A 17,417-nucleotide genomic window follows, 5' to 3' on the forward strand; every position below is an offset into this window, starting at 1 on the left:
GACGACTAATAGATTTTTATTTGTACTTTGAATTTTAAAACTATATAAAATGATTTAATAGTTATCTGGCAGAGTCTTATTAATCAGTTGCTTTTCAGAGTGATTGTACTAGATAGAACACTTCATTTAACTTCATTCTCACCAGTATTGACTTTTTAATGTATTATTTATATATTGTTAATTTATATACATATATATTTTCCACTTAAAATTTTGTTACATAATTGGTGGAAAGTGATCATGAATTTGTAACATGAGGGAACCACCAAGGAAAAAATATTCAAGTCTTATAATTTTAAAAGTGTATAAAATTATATTTTTCTTTTTTCTTTTGAAGCAGTTTTTATCCTAAGAATGTTCAGGTTGTTTTTTAGTGTAAGCATAGGAAGCTTGCACTGTATTACTTATTTGGGGTAGATGGAGTAGGCCAAGATCAGTCTTTGTACTTTCTAAATACATTTACCATTTCTATTCGATAGCTTTTTTAAAAATGTGGCATTGTGAAACATGGTGGTAATAACAGTCTGATGTAACTTCTTATGTGGAATGAATAATTAAATCCTTCCTCTGTAATGTTCTAATTGTCTGCAGAGTCCTTCAGTATCTCCTAATACAAGTTTCACTTCTGATGGTTCCCCGTCTCCGTTAGGAGGAATTAAGCGAAAAGCAGATGACAGTGACAGTGAACCTGAGCCAGAGGATAACGTCAGGTGAAGACATGTTTTTGGTTGCACTTTGTTAGCAAATTGCTGAAACAGATGTGGTCTAATTAATGCTATTTAGCTTAGAGCAGCAGCGCCTTCAGATGCTTGCTGTGATCTTTTTATCCACTAGTCATTAATATGGAGGTTTAGAATAGTCTGGAAATTCCAGTGAGATGTGTAAGCTGCTATCGCTGTTAAAACTGAGTATCTAGATTAGTATGCGTGCAGGTTTCCATCCTCAAACCACTTTTCCCTCTGAGACCAGGCACTACAGCAGCTAGACGTGAGGAGTTTAGCTTGACTGTGATCTGAGTGTTACCATTTTGAGATTAAATTTTCAAGCTGCTTAATCTAGAAAGTTCAGCTACACTTGGATACTTAATATAGTTTGCTTTAATCTTCTCATTTGAAAAGATTATGCCTCAAAATGAAATATGCAAAATACGTTTGGTTAAGAGATAAATATGTGTATTTTTAAAAAACCACAAACTTACATATGCAGTTATATTTCATGGCAGAGAAGTTTCCCTTTAGCTGTGTAGAATTTATAATAGGAAACTTCGATTATTTAATTTATCCAGGAGTTTTTTGTCATCATATAGTAAGTTTAAATTAACAGCCTCTTGTGTAAGTAAATCCAGGTTTGAGCCTGGGCTCCACATACAAAAGACCAACCATTTCAATAATTGTAACTCTTTATGAATGTAGCAAAATGATATATTTCAAAGTTAAACAAACAATAGTGATCCACAACTCATGCTGTCTTTATGATAAGAAACTTCCCAAGTGTCTTATATGATACTGCATTTTCCTAATATTCTTTGATGTGAGATTCTGAGGTCTATGGTGACTTGTGATTAAACATTTACTTGATGAGAGTTTTTATTCTCTGATTCTATGACACTGGACTTGCCTTTTAGAGTGCTTTTTGTTTTACTGTGTATCCGTTATGGTCAATACCAGCTTAATAGTTAACTAGATTTATTTAGTACTTTATTGTTTAATCCTGTTGCTGAGGATAACCAAGGTAGAAGTGCTTCTATCAGGAAATGTTTGGGGTTTTTTAGCATTTATTTCATCGATATTTTCTGAAAATAGTGCCAATTCACATTATAGATAGTGGATATTTCTCTGACTTGATATTCTGTGAATCCTTTGTGTGTATGTGAAATTAAAATTGGTATGGTGTATTCTGAAACATGACTGCAATTAATTTGTAAGATCTGGTGCATGGTAGAAAATAGCTCTTAAATGGAGAATCATTTTGATGTTCTTGATCTGTCCTGGTGTGGTTTTTGTGTGTGTGTTTTTTTAAGTGATCTTTGGCTTCTTTGTTCCTTCAATAAAATGTTTAAAGCTTTCAGAGAATGAGAAATAAGTACTTAAAAAACATACTTAGGGTGAAAGTGAGGTTCTTCACATTGCCTTTTTAATTAGTGATAATTCAGTGAGTTGATTGACTTGCTTCTCAGTTTAGCAGAACGTACATACGTGCATACCTTAAGCCAACAGCAATCTTATCTGAAAGAGATAAGGCAGCCCAAGGATAGAGGAGGTAATACACATAATTTCTGCTTGGTTCCTAGATTGTTTATATAAACCAATTTTTACCTTTTAAAAAATGAATTGTGCAGTTCATTTTCTAAAAAGTAATTGGGCTTTTTTTGTATAGTTTAAATATATTTTAACAAATTGAGGAGCTTGACCAATATAAAATCTTCAGTATTTGAATCTTGAAAGGTAGTTTTAGAATTGTTCCACAATCCAAAACATGTAAAACAGTATGAAAAGTTGAGCAAACAAGTGCTGTTAGTTTAATAAATGGTTATTCTTTTTTCAAAGTGCAGTTTTATAATGTTCTTACTAGTTTGTGTTTGGGTTTTTGATGTTTAGCTATCTTTAAGTTGATAATAAATCCTGTGAAAGTGGACTTTTTAGAAATAGCTAAATGAAGTTGTGTTAACCTTACTGTTTAACTGATTTATGTTTCACCTGGATAGTAAATATATATTGATTTGGGTGATGAATTAGCAGCCAATTACTGAAAGTATATTTATTCAGTATAAACTGGCTTTGACTGGTTTTTAGGTTGTGGGAAGCTGGTTGGAAGCAGCGGTACTACAAGAACAAATTTGACGTTGATGCGGCTGATGAGAAATTCCGTCGTAAAGTTGTACAATCGTATGTTGAAGGACTCTGCTGGGTTCTTCGATATTATTACCAGGTACAAAAAGAATAGTTTTCTCTAAATCTCCAGCTAATTGTTTTAGGAAGATAGCAATTTCTATAATAATGTGTATTATTGAGCTATATTCTGTAATTAAACCCAGTAAGCTTTTTAAAGCTTACTACTTAGAAGTTCGTTACCTTAAATAATTGTTTGTAAAGTTCCTTAAATGTTAACATATAAACAAAGCTAATATTTGTTGCCTTAAAGGATTTTAGCATTAAATTGTGTGGTTGAGTGTACTTTGTCTTTCATATGATTAAAGTTTGGTGTTTTTTTTAATTGGAATAAAAAATAACTGAGTAACTAATAGACTGGAAAATGCTAGTAAGAACTTGAAAGGAATTTGAATATCATTTCCTCCATGTAATGTAGTGATGCTACATGAAGTGCATTCTAATTAGAGTAATCTCTATCTGACTGCAAACCTGTGTAACTGAGATGTCAGACTGATGAGAGATTAGGGAAACATACAGGGGCCATAACACTGTTAGATAATATCTGGTTTTATGCTCCGAGAGTGAAGCAAGTTATGTTTGGTGTGACCTGAGCAAAGATGAAGTTTGTTGGTAAGTAGAAAGTAATTTAATGCAGTAAACAGTAATACAGTATTGATCATAAAATACTCTAATTTCATGTTTTACTCCTACCCTTAAGATTTTAATTCCCTAGGCACAGAGTCAAAATGCAACACATATCAGGAAGACTCCTCTTTTCTATGAGCATAACTTGCTTTTGTTTCCTTTTCAATAGGTATACTTAAATATTTTTATAGTAAAGAGAAAGTTGTCACATGAAAATGTAATAGGGAATTGTCAAGTGAAACTTTTGGCCATTTTATCCTCAATTTCTGTTTCAGTGATGCCCCTTACCCACCTATGTAGGTTCAGTAAGTGTCAGCCGCAGCTCTGGAGTTGTAGAGAAATGTCATGAAACACACTTTAAGGATAAAAATCTTGACCATTTGTGCCTGTAAATGTTAACTGATTATTAAACATGCTTTGCAGAAAGTTCAGATTTAATAAAACAACTTTTAGGGCTTGTGGGAAAAATTAACATATGGAATATATACTAGAAGTTGTGTGTTTTGTAAATAGAGTATGGGAGGTTAACATTCTGATTTTTGTTTGTATCTGTGCTGTGACTATCATTAACATGGATTTTTGGCTTTGTTGTTGTTTTGAATGACTCCAGGGCTGCGCCTCCTGGAAGTGGTATTACCCGTTCCATTATGCACCATTTGCTTCAGACTTTGAGGGTATTGCAGACATGCCTTCTGATTTTGAGAAGGGCACTAAACCGGTAAGTTCGATTAGTTAGAGCCATTAAATTATAGAATTTTGGCTTAGATAACAATTGTGTATCTTGTCTTAAACCTCTTTCTTCTTTGTAGTTTAAACCACTGGAACAACTTATGGGAGTTTTTCCAGCTGCAAGTGGTAACTTTCTACCTCCATCATGGCGGAAGCTCATGAGTGATCCAGTGAGTCTCTTAGTATTTTGAGGGTGTTGGTAACTGGGTTTTTGTCAGAGGTTTTACTAACATTAGTCACAGTTGCTTTGCATCTCAGTCAAAACTATGAAGTATAGAAACAAAGCAAAAGTATTTGAGTTCTGCAGCCTATTTTTCACTTCTTTCCTTCCTGCTTTTCTTATCACCAGTACCCCACCCAGCAAGTAAAATTGATTTGTGTTTTGGAAAATTTTTTTTAACAGGTTGTTTTGTTCTCAGCCAGCTTTCACTTGTTCCAGCCCTGTGTGGTGGCTAAAGAGCTCAGAGGACTGACCTACCTGAAGCCACCTCTGAGCATGTTTTGTGTGCTAGCTAGAAAGAGTGAGACCAAGCTGGGAAGTAGGAATTATTGCAGTCAGTAAACTCTTTGCTCACTGTCTTGGGTCCACAGTTGTCATCTCTACAGTCATGAATAATGCCTTTTTTCCCCATCATTTAAAATAAAATTGTTATTTTGTTTTACTAGACCTGGGATTAATGACGTGGTATCTTAACAGTTTTTAAAAGGGATGAAGCCTCATTTTCTTATCAGGCTTGATAACTTGAATGAAAGTTAAAACAAATCCTATATAACAGAAGCATGTAACTTTGTTTTGAATCTTTACTTTTCTTCTTGATACAGGATTCTAGTATAATTGACTTCTACCCTGAAGATTTTGCTATTGATTTGAATGGAAAGAAATATGCATGGCAAGGTAAAATTTAGACATTATTTTTTTGGGTTAAAATAATTCTAACTTTCTGGAAAAACTGTGAGCAGACATGATTTGTAGGATGAAAGAATTTCTGTAAAAGAAAAAATATTTTAAGAATTGTAAATGAAAATTTGATATTTTTCGTTCAACCTGGGATTAGCAATGATTAATAATAGTTTTAACAGTAACATTCTGATAAACAGTAAATTGGGTTGAAATATATTAATTATTGTATCTTTTGCCTTCTTTGTGATTAATTTATGGGACTTGGGACTTGGTTCTTCCAGTTAGCAGTTCATTGACATCTTGGTAGGTTGCTGAGAGAGTGTCTGTGGCGATTGCCTTGTATTCCATTGAAACTTTTGAAAAATGTGTTAGAAATTTAGTTTAAATACTTGACATTAATCATTACTTAAAATTTATTTCTTATTTCTTTATTATTTTCTCATTCCTTTGTTCACAGACTTTGTAAGAATGGCAGTATAAAATTAGTACTAAATTCAAGGTGCTATTTTACACTCACCAAATGTGTGATGATGACTGACTGTGAAACACAATAGAGTCTCTCACACAGTAGGCCAAGTGTTGTTTTACACCAAAGCCCCTTTCATCAAATCATCTTAACCTTCCTTCCATCAAATATTTTTCTAGGATAACAAGCATGTTTGGTAAAATCGTGTTTTCTCTCTTCTCCTTTGATTATTCCCTGTGGTGCGGATGACCAGTAAAGCGACTCAAAGGGAGTCGTGAGGCACAGGGAGATAAAAAATAATTTACAATTTAAAATGATCACATTTGGAGATTTTTAGGGCTGACTTTTTGGTTTATGTAGTAACAGAAATTTCATATTAATGAGATGATAATGTGAAATGCAACCCATTGATGGGGTTAAGTGTTGTGTTCTGGCCCAGCCGGGCATGGCTCAGTGGTTGAGGGTCGACATAGGATCCAGGCAATCAGGGTTCGATTCCTGGTCAGGGCACATGCCCGGGTTGCAGGCTAGCCGATCAATGACTCTCTCATCATTGATTTTTCTATCTCTCTCTCCCTCCCCATTCCTCTCTCTGGAATCAATAAAGATACATAAAAATATATATATATTTTTTTATTGATTTTTTTTTAGAGAGAGAGAGGAAGGGATCTTTTAGAGAGAGAGAAGCATTTATATGAGAATGAAACATGCATCGGCTGCCTCCTGCACGCCCCCTATTGGGGATTGAGCCCACAATCCTGGGCGTGTGCCCTAACTGGGAATCAGACCAGCAACCTTTCTGTGCACAGGGTGATGCCCAACTAACTCAGCCACACTGGCCAGGCACATTCAGGTTTTTCATTTTAATGCAGGTTGATTTTTGTTGGACTGCTTTATTTTGTTGTTGCTGCCTATACTTTTGGTGTCAGTATCAAAGAAATTATTGCCAAATTCAACGTCATGAAGCTTCCTCTCTCTGTAGTTCTAACTCTTTGGTTAATTTTGGATTACTTTTTGTATATGGTGTAAGGTAAGGGTCCAACTTGATTCTTTTGCATCCATGTTCCCAGTACCACTTGTTGAAAAGACTTCCTTTTCCCATTGAATGTTCTTGCCCCCCTCATTGAAAATCATGTGGCGGTATATGTGAGCATTTATTTCTGGGCTCTTTTTTCCATTGGTCAACATGTCTGTCGTTATGCCAGTACCATAGACTGTTTTAATTTGTTCTTATGTCAGTATCATGCTAATTAATTACTGTAGCTTTATACTAAGTTTTGAAATCAGGAGGTACAAATCCTCCAACTTTATTGTTCTCTTTTAATACTGTTTTGGTTATTTGGGGTCCTTTGAGATTCCAAACGAATTTTAGGATGGGTTTAAACTCAGACTTTTCATATTTTTATATTTTACATAACAGTTTATATAAATATTGTAGTTTTTTAGACTGTAGCAAGAATGCACCTTTCTTGATGTAAAATTTAGTACTATTAGGAGATATAGTTATTTCTCCATATGTGTTTAAAACTTACTGAAAGTAATGACAGTACTTTAAGTTCTTCTTTAAGTTGAGTATATCTTAAAATAGTAGAAGATAAAATATATCTGGGCACTTTTTCAACATTTATTGAACATGTGTACTTACCAGCATGACTGTAATAATAGCAGTGTGTTTTCACAATATTTGCTTAGTATATATAACAGGAGTATATCATAGTCATTTCAAATGCTGTGGATTTTATGGATGAACAGGGGATTTAAGTAGTCTGACCAGTTACACAGTGGCAGAACTAAGATCTGAACCCAGGGGGTCTGACCCCTATGTTGACCTTAGTATTACCACTACTTGGGCTATCTGTAGGTTGTTGAGAGGGTTAAATGAACTAATGCATGTAACATAGAAAATAAGTGCTCAGGAAAAAAGTGCCTGCTATTGTCATTTTTACTATAAGCTCACTGTCAGGCACTACCATCATCACATCTGGGTGTAAGGCATTCCTTCCTCCCCTGGCCAGTAGGGCAGATTTCTTTCTTAGTAACCTAATTGCTGTCATTGGCACTGCAAGTTGTTTACTGTTTGGAGTTAGTGTCTAGAGTTGATATTGTAGGAAAGTCAGATAATTTGTTTAGATCTTATATCTAGTAGGTAGTAAACAAAAGCTAGATAATATAAGTTTTCATGATATAAATTTAAGTATATGACTAAATAAAACTTGAACTCCTCCCTACGTTTTTTTCCATGTGTTTACCAGTAAATGAAATAGCCTGACTCAGATGGTAAATGTTTATGTTCTTGAAATAACTTTAGAACCTTCAAAATTCACACTAAAACTTAGTTTCTTTTTTACTTTAAAAAATATTCTTCTAGGTAGAAAATTGAACATGTTTTCTAACTTTGAAAATATGGTAGCTAAATAATTACTAACAACTTTAAAATCTTTTATTTCTCATCATTTTAAAGGCAGTAATCACAAATACATCAGTTTTGAGTGACAGTAGTTTCAGAATTATAGCATTTCTCTTTACTATTTATCTTAAAATTTTTATTTAGCCAAATACTATTTATAGTGTATACAGCAGAACATACATAGGTTCAATAACTTTTATATTTTTCTAGTAATGGATACTGTTCTACTAGTGGGCTTTTTGAAAATTATGCATGTATGTCCAAATAAAACAATGACCTTAATTAGAGCACACTTCAGAGGACAATTTTCAGCCTGAAAGTGAACATCTATTCTAATCCCTGCCCCACCCCCCAGTTTTTTAACCAAGACCCTAAAATATTTTGTAAATAAATTACTAGGTTTTAAAAAGTAAACAATGCTATGCAATTTTAGAGCTAGAAGAGACATTCCAAGTATTCTAGTTAAACAGCCCTACTGAGTATTTTAGTTGTATCATCTCTTTTTACAAAAGAAGAAACCAGAAAGATAGGTTTCACCTAGAAAGATGAAAGGATAAGCTCAAGCCCTTGGGAAATAACTGGCTCGCCCAAGGACATCCTGGTAAGTAAGGCCAGAACATAGACTGATGTCCAGGGGGCCACTTGTTTGTTTTATTCAAAAATTGTATCATCAGAGAGTTAAGGTTTAGCAAACATAGTTTTTCATATAAGTCATTTTAAGAATGGAAAATATAAAATATTTAAATTGATGATTCTAATATCTGGGGTGAATGGCGTGCATTTGTTTTCCCAGGCGTTGCTTTGTTGCCATTTGTGGATGAGCGTAGGCTGCGAGCTGCCCTAGAAGAGGTGTACCCAGATCTCACTCCAGAAGAGAGTAAGAACTATACTTCCACTTGGTCAGCATTGAGTCTGTGTAATATGGACTTTACTTTTCTTACAGAATTCTTTTTTGTGTGTCAAATTCCTCATAAATGGAACATAAATCATTTATTTTACCTCTTTATAACAAAAGTTAACTCTGCTTCTTAAAATTTATTATCCATAAGTTGAATAATAATTAAATAAAAATTTTAAGTTGCAAATGTTTATTCCATTTATAAGAAAGCATCACTTTAAGAATATCCTTTAACTTTTTGATTCTTATATGACATGCATACACACAAGTATTTTGTGGGTGTGAGGAGAGTATTATTAATACTCCCTCTCCCTTTTCCCCATTCTCTCCCCCAAATAATAACTTTTCTTAAAAGGTTAGGTTGAAACAAAAGCATTTGCCCTCAGAGTGCTAACTTTGAAATGTTATTTTGCACAAAAAGAGGTATTTTGTCATACTACTGATAGTTAAACGTATAGGGAAATTGCAAAGCTGAGCTCTACTGGAAAGTTTATTCAATACCAGTATAATAAACCTGTAGAAATCATTTCTATATCAACCATCCTTAGAATACCTTTGTTATTAGATGATACAATTTGTGTTTCCTCAGGAAATGTTTATTTCTTACAGTAAAAAATTGAGTTCTTTGTAAATAAGAAAACTTTGTCCCTTATCTTGTAATGCTATATTCAGATATCTTTTAGTGATAATTTTTCTGATAGTCATTGATATTTGAGACCTTATTGTCAAAGTTTTTTCCTACAGAGATCACACATGCAGGTCTTAATGCTTTTAAATTATTTTTTGTAAACTTATAATTACGTTTTTAAAATATAAGTGCTGTGTATGTCATTCTCATAAATGTTGCTCTTGCAGATGTGATTGTTTGATCTTAATTCTTTTCTTACTTGGTCCCCAGCGAGAAGAAACAGTCTTGGAGGTGATGTCTTCTTTGTGGGGAAATGTCATCCACTTCATGACTTCATTTTGGAGCTATATCAGACAGGTTCCACGGAGGTATGGTCTCTTTTCAATCATGAAGTGTTTTTAGACAGTATATTTCTTTGGTTAATTAATCAGGAATGCATTTTTAAGGTTTTGGTAAAGTATAAACAAAATTACCATTTTAACCATTCTTAAGTGTGTAATTCTGTGGCATTAAGACCGTACATGCATACTGTGCAACCATCACCAGTATCCATTTCCAGAATACTGTCATTTTTCTGTAAGAAACACCACACCCATTAAACAGTATTAATAAACAATACCTCCACATGTTTTACTTCCCCGGCCTCTGGAAACCTCTCTTTTACTTTCTATCTCTATGAATTTACCTGTTCTTGGTACCTCACATAAATGGAATCATTCAGTATTTGTTCTTTTGTGTCTGATCCGTTTCACATAGCATGTTTCAAGGTTCACCCATGTTGTAGCATGTGACAGAATTTTACTCCTTTTATGGCCAAATAATACCCATTGTACGTACACACCATGTTTTGTTTATCTGTTCATCTGTTGACGGAGCTCGAGTTGCTTCCCTCGTTTGGCTCTTCAGAGTAATGCAGCTACTGTGACTTTGGTGTAGAAGTATATGTTTGAGTCCCTGCTTTCCGTTCTTTTGGGGTATATAATCAGGAGTGCATTTTTCCACAGCCAGTGGATGTACCACCTGAATTATGTCATGGGATTCAAGGAAAGTTTTCTTTGGATGAAGAAGCCATCCTTCCAGATCAGTAAGCTTTCATTTGTGTATAATTGGGGTAACTGGGACGAAGTTTAGTTAGAATCTTTACCTTGTTCCATAAATGTGTAAATGTTTTATTTTCTAGTAATAGAAAACAAAAGAACAGAAAACCTGTTGGACTAAAAAAGACTTGGAGTCAAAGCCCAGCTTTTTGACGTAATAGCTATGTTGCTTTGTGCAGGGAGTTTAGGGGGTCCTTAAAACCCTTTCAAGAGAGCCACAAGGTCAAAACTATTTTCATAACGATACTAAGACATTATGGTGATATTTACTATTGCCACTCTTTCTCTCTTGAGTGTGCAGTGGAGTTTTGCAGAGGCTAAATGTAGTGTGATATCTCAAGATTGAATCAAAGCATATAAGAGAATCCAGCTATTAGATGTTAAAGAAACAATGATGTTCTCATTTATTTTTTGTTTTGCTTTGTAAAATATTTGTTTTTCATGAAAAATGTTATTTAACTTAACATGTAATAGGTGTATTGTTGGTATCTTTAAATCAGTAATTTTTAAATTTCTTAGTTTTAATTTTTAATAGGTAAATATTGATAGATATAACTAGCATAAAACCTCCTTGGGGTCCTCAATTTTTAAGAATTTGTAAAGGGATTCTGAAATCAGTTTGAGAACTGCTGCTCAAGGATATATATCCAGGAATAGAATTTGCTGGTCGTCAAGTATGTGTATCTTCATTTTTCTGAATAATAGTTAGTGGTCTTTTAAAGTGATTACACTATTTTATAATCTCAGCAGCAATTTGTGAGAGAGCTTGTTACTCTCTGTTCTTGCAAAACCCTTGGAATTGTCACAACCTTCATTTTGTCAATCTGATGGATGCTTCTTGGCATCTTGTGGTTTACAGTTGCATTTTTCTGATTATTAATGAGAATGAAGCCATATATTTGGATCTGCTCTGTTTTCCTATTTATTTTTCTGTTCCCCCACTCCCCCTTTTGGTTTGTAGGTGTTCTTTACAAATTCTGATATAAGTCTTTTGCCCACAATTGTTTTTGAGATTGTTTTGATGAGATTACAGACTAGGGAGATAGGGGCCTTTTTTAAAGATGTAAATTATTATATTGTTTTTGTTGGTGTGTTTAAATTATTTCTCTTACTTTTACTCATCTACAAGGTTACACTTTACAAATAGATACTCCTCTTGTTTCTCCTTAGAGTAGTATGTTCTCCAGTTCCCATGTTACGGGATCTGACACAGAACACTGCAATCAGGTAAGTTTTCCAAAATTCATGGCATTCAGAACACAGCTCTGCCTTGCAAATAAGTTTAAGAAGACTTCTGATTCACAAGGAAATAGCAGCTATTGTTCCACCAATGCTTTGAGATTGGAGAAGCCCCTGTGTTGCAGACTTCGGAGCAGAGCCTCTTGACTTTAAATTACGTATATTGTTAAGGTTACTGATTTAACAAGCTTGCTTCTCTGCTTTCTGGTTTCCCCTGACAACCTCTAATTCTTCCTGGATTAGGAAAGTGGGAGATAGAAAGGAGGAGTTTCTAGGAGTAGTTTGCTGTATGGGAGCAAACAGAGGTCTGCACACCAGAGGCTCATACCGCTTCTCTTTGAAATAACAGATGGTTTTAAAAACTATTGTACACTTGACTTTGATTAAGATGAGATAGAATTAATTTGTGGTAATTCTAATCAATTATTATAAACTCTAATTTCTGCTATGTGGAAAACTTATAAATAAGGTATAAATACCTTATTTCTTTGGTGACAGGTTTTTCTATTGAGTAAAACTGTAAAATGTAATGTGACTGTTTAGAATAAAAATCTACAAACTTCTCATTTGTATAATTATTGTATGTAATCACTAATCTTGAATACAGGGTTTATGTTGTTTATGTTGACAAGAGTAAGGCAAATACATCCTAGCAATTCGAGGATTTTGTAAAAGCTATTCCTGAATCCTCCTTTCCCGCTCATTCTTAGTATTTCTCTCAGGAAATATTTTCGATTTCTCACTGTGACGTATAAGCATGTTTCTTCTCATCTCTTCAATGGATTTAGATAGCAACTGCCATACTAGAAATGCTTTTATTTAAAGAAAACCATCGTGAATTTGGAAGATCTTCCTAGGTTAGTTGCTTTTGTTTGTCTTTACACATAATTTGTCCAGGCTCTTTGTCTTTGGGCTCTTTTGTTAAGGGTGGAGTTTAGAATTGTAAGCCATGCTCCTGTGCCCATTACAAACAGCCTGGCTCCCACAGATCCGGTGTGGACACTGTGTATTAACCCTTGGGGTCTCTGGCTTGCCGCACAGCTTAATCCTATCAGTTCTCTCTTTGGATTGTCACATGTTTGCTTGTGTGCCTCAATTTTTGTGCATCTTTTCAAGGGCCTTCCTGCCCAGCTCTCTAAAAATAGTTAATTCTACTTAACTTTCTAATTAGGATAGAGAGTATTGCCCAAGGGGAATGTTACAAAATTGACAAATCCTGGAGTTTTTGTTTGTATGATGTTGTTGGTTGGTTGGTTGGTTCTGATCCTGAAAGAGCCTTTGGTATTATTTGGTATCTACTGCGTTCACAAGGGTATTAAATTTATAAAACAGCCCTAGCCTGTTTGGCTCAGTGGTTAGAGCGTCAGCCTTGGACTGAAGGGTCTCAGGTTCGATTCTGATCGAGGGCACGTATCTCAGTTGCAGGCTCGATCCCCGGCCCCTATCGGGGCGTTTGTGGTAGGCAACCCATCAATGTGCCTCTCTCACATTGGTGTTTTTCTCTCTCTCCATCTCTCTCTCTCTCCCTCCCCCCCCTCCTTCCCCCTCGCCCCCACTCTCTCTGAAAAGCACTGGAAAAAATATGCTTGGGTGAGGATTAAAAAAAATTATAAAACAAATCTCAGACCCAGGTACTTATTCAGATATATGTTGAAAAGAACTTCAAAATAAAATTGACTAAATTGAGCTGATATCGTAGAGATTCCTGAAAGAGCAAAGTTAACTTTTACCGTATGAGGTCATTTTCAGTGTTTTCTTTGAGGGCATGTCGAGATTGAGGTTCAGCTTCACTGCAGTTTCTTGTTGTACACCCACTGTCATTTTGCTTTATAACCTTAAATCTGAAAGTGCAGCCTCCAGCTCCAGTCGTCAGTTATTTCTCTCTGTTGTGACTCCGGGCATTATTTTCCCCTTCTCTGTTTGGGTGTATCCACTCTCCATTCCATACTTGAAAATTTCCTTCAGCTTGGGTTTAGGTGAGTTCTTCCCATCATGTCATGTCTTGTCTGAAGTGTTGAGAAAGTATTATTAGAGATTATTGAGGTGTCTAAAGGTCATGGAAGGACCTATAGAGAAGACGGTTAGCTGTGGTCCAGGAGATTCCCCCCCCCAATTCTGATTTCATAAATCATTCACCCTAGTAGTAGCTTAATAGAGCTGAGCTATTTTTCTCCCTGCCATTGTAATTGCTTAGACATAGTTCTTTTTAGAGCAGTTCTTTGTAAACTTTCAATATATAAATCCTGCATGTGATTTTAAGTTACAGAGAAGTTATTTCCCTGGTGCAATTTTCCATTCCTGCAGAGCAGATACAGAGACACGCAGTCTGAGGGTAAACCCTCAGACTCGGTGTTCTAGCTGGCTTCAGTCCTCCTGGCTGGCTTGTCCTTTCCCTCCCTGGACCGCCTGTTTTCCCAGTTGCCCAGACTTAGGAGTTCGCTATATGCTTTAGGCTCTCACTTTACATTACTCACCATATCTGCACCACTATTCTGGAATATTCTTTCCCTTTCCCGGTGAGCCTGTTTTGTGCTCCTCTCCTGGATTGCTGTAGCGATCACCCAGCTGATTCATTTGATTCCACCTTCCTTCCCACTGAATCTGTTGGCATTTGATGTAAGGCTTCTTTTTCCTAAAGACCACCGCCCTTTGGAAGCCTTTGGTTACTCTGTAGTGCCGTTAGAATCACACTCCTGCTTTTCCAAGGCCTTTCATCAGTTGGCAGAGCTCTGGTTCTGTGCCTGACTCCCTATAGTTCCTCAGGGACGCCTCCTTCCCCAGGCTGGTCCTGTCCGCATCCCGTTGACCTCTTAGCCTTCCTCCCATTATTTGGGATGTTCTTCCCTTTGTAGCCTGCCCTCCATTACTTCTCTTCTAAAAGGTAATCTGTAATTTATATAATCTTTATATATTCTTTTCATCAGTAGTATTGTCAGGTTTTAGAATAGTTCTAATAGTGTTGGAACCAGTGTTTACCAAAGTCTTCTGGCCTGGTGGTTCAGTTGGTTGGAGCATCACCCCGTACACCAAAAGACAGCGGGTTCAGTTCTTGGTCAGAGCACATACCTAGGTTGCAGGTTCAGTCCCTGGTCAGGGTGCTATGGGAGGCAACTGATCGATGTTTCTCTCTCTCTCTTTCCCCTTCCTCCCCCCTTCCCTTCCTCTCTCTCTAAAATCAATGAAAACGTATCCTCCAGTGAGGATGAAAAAGAATTTTTTTTTTTTTAAACTCAAATTTATTTCTTCAGAGGAATGTTTCTCAAACTTTCTGTATTCGCCTTTGGATGGATCACCCAAGGTATAAAATGTTTTATCTCTTCCAGGAGATTTTTTAAAAAACGTGAATATGTGTGTAAGATTTTCGTTTGTTTCTTTTTATTGTTCAAAATATTACAGATGTCCCTTTTTCTCCCTATTCGCCCCTCCTCAATCCCTCACCATATGGATATATGCATATAAATGAAGATTTTTTTTTTAATGTAACCATTACTATAGTAATTGTCAAGCTTGTGGTTGGCAAGCAAATAACTCGAAATCCAAAGCCTGAAAGAAGTGGAGTACATGCAATCAGTGATAGACTTAATCTTTGAAAACACTTGGGAGGGTTTAACTTTCACTGCCTGTAGTGCTTCATAGGACACTGAACTGGTTAACCTCTTCTGATAGGATGTCAGAAAAGATGTCTTAAGGCCCATAAACTCTTTAAGTGTTTTAAAATGTCAAGTATTTGAATCAAAATTTTCTCTGCTAGAACAGTTTGCATTGGTGTGCTGATTTAGCATTAATTATGGAATGTATCAGGGAAAGGTAGAGGAAAAATTAAACTTGATGTTTGGAGTTTTCTGTCTTTGTGAAGAGTGCTATCACCCTCAAACAATAATGGTACTTAGAATAGCGTTTCTAAGGATAATTCTTAAGAGACCTGAATTGGAAAAAGGTGTCGTACATTCTATTCCTTTTCTATTGAGACTTCGCTACAGTATTTTATTCTTATAAATAGTTTTGAAGTGCTGCTTGTGGCACAAATAAAACTACTGTTCAGTTTCTTTCTTTCAACCATACTTAGGTTTAAAATTTATATTTATTTTTGTCCTTGGTGTGTTTATGAAGACAGGTGATGAAAGTAATAGAGAGGTTATCTGCCAAGGAAGGGATCCATTATGCTACTCCTGGCTCAGAGCTGGTGTGGTGGGTGGAACCTTATGCTGGGTGTGTCAGCATTATTTCACCTGGAAGCAATGGTTAAAAATACTTCTCCTGTTTACTGAATTAGATGAAACAATATAAATAAATACACAAGTCTCTTACTTTAGCTGGGCAGCCTTTTCAGTCGCTGTTCTGTTAACTCATTTCTGCCCTGAGAGTGCTTCTGTCTTATCTCAGTGTTATGCTTTCCCCTGATAAACTCCATCATTCATCGCTTTTGTTTCTGGTGGTAGAAATTGTCAATGAGTGATCTGGGTCTTTTCCCCTTTATGATTTCTAGTATTTTTATTTCTATATGTATTGTGATAAAATTACTTTTATTATTTTTAATTCTCAACCTATAAGAATTTTTATAAATCAGAAAAATGAAAGAACTTCCAAAGTCTGTCTCCTATTAAAGTTACCCTCTGGTTTTGGCTTACTGGGTTCCTGCCTTGTGTATCTCACTTTTACGAGGTTTAAGTTGTGGCTTATGTTACCAGCCCTGCCATTTCTTTTGCTTGCCCAACATTTCCACCTCAAGCACATGTTGAAGCTCCTTTGGTTCTCTCCCCCTGCTCTTACACACTGCTGCCGGGTGATTCTTTCTGAATTGCATCTTGGACTGTGTTTACTTCCTTACTGACATTTTGAAGTGGCTTCACGTTGTAGTCAGACAATCCCTTCACAACAGTGTCCCAGTTCAACCAGCCTGTCTTTCTGCCCACTTCTGTTCACATGCTTTGGCACTCCAATCCAGCCCTTCCCAGCCGGGTCCCACCTGAGAATTAAGTCTCAGAACTTAAAGCATTCGTTGCATGTAATGAATCAGTTTGTGTCCTGTGTCTTTAGAATGATACGAGTTATGTACCTTCCTTGGAAGAATTGAGGATATAGTCACTCAAAATCATTTTTGAGGGCTTACTTCTCTCCCAGGTCCCTATTAAGAAGGCTGCTCCAGTGAAACTAAACTACTCTTTGGTCCTGGGACCCTTTCTATGTCTTCGTTCCATTCTTTTCTCTGCCATCCTATAACCATAACCGTTTGGGTGATGAGGTTTTCCTTGGTCCCAGGTAAAAGGATCCCCTTACTCCACCCCCGTGCACGCATGCTTGTAGCCCACACAAAGGCACGTGTGTGGAAAGTATGTGCACACGCATGCTTTGACACAGCGTCCTTTCTCTGCCTCTTGTTGCCTTTTTCACTTTATTCCTTATAAATCGAATTAAACATTTCCTATTTTCTTTTTTAGAAGGGGAGGCAAGCTCATTGTTTGTGCCTCTGCTCCCACTATGAGACCATGTGTGCAATGGGCACTGTAAAAGTTTGTTTGGGCTGAAAAGCCCTGCTG

General features: G+C 36.0%; 1 protein-coding gene across 1 annotated transcript in view; it reads left to right on the plus strand.

Annotated features, from left to right (window-relative positions):
• XRN2 (5'-3' exoribonuclease 2) overlaps window positions 1-17,417 on the plus strand; it is a 64,682-nt gene that overhangs the window by 26,956 nt on the left and 20,309 nt on the right. The window contains exons 16-24 of the mRNA XM_081150094.1: window positions 592-710; window positions 2,793-2,928; window positions 4,126-4,233; window positions 4,325-4,414; window positions 5,067-5,139; window positions 8,812-8,895; window positions 9,815-9,912; window positions 10,549-10,628; window positions 11,812-11,868. Coding sequence (XP_081006220.1) covers window positions 592-710; window positions 2,793-2,928; window positions 4,126-4,233; window positions 4,325-4,414; window positions 5,067-5,139; window positions 8,812-8,895; window positions 9,815-9,912; window positions 10,549-10,628; window positions 11,812-11,868 — 845 coding nt within the window. The remainder of the gene's footprint in view (window positions 1-591; window positions 711-2,792; window positions 2,929-4,125; window positions 4,234-4,324; window positions 4,415-5,066; window positions 5,140-8,811; window positions 8,896-9,814; window positions 9,913-10,548; window positions 10,629-11,811; window positions 11,869-17,417) is intronic.

This window comes from Miniopterus schreibersii (assembly GCF_964146895.1).
Source record: "Miniopterus schreibersii genome assembly, chromosome: 10".
Taxonomy (NCBI): Eukaryota; Metazoa; Chordata; class Mammalia; order Chiroptera; family Miniopteridae; genus Miniopterus; species Miniopterus schreibersii.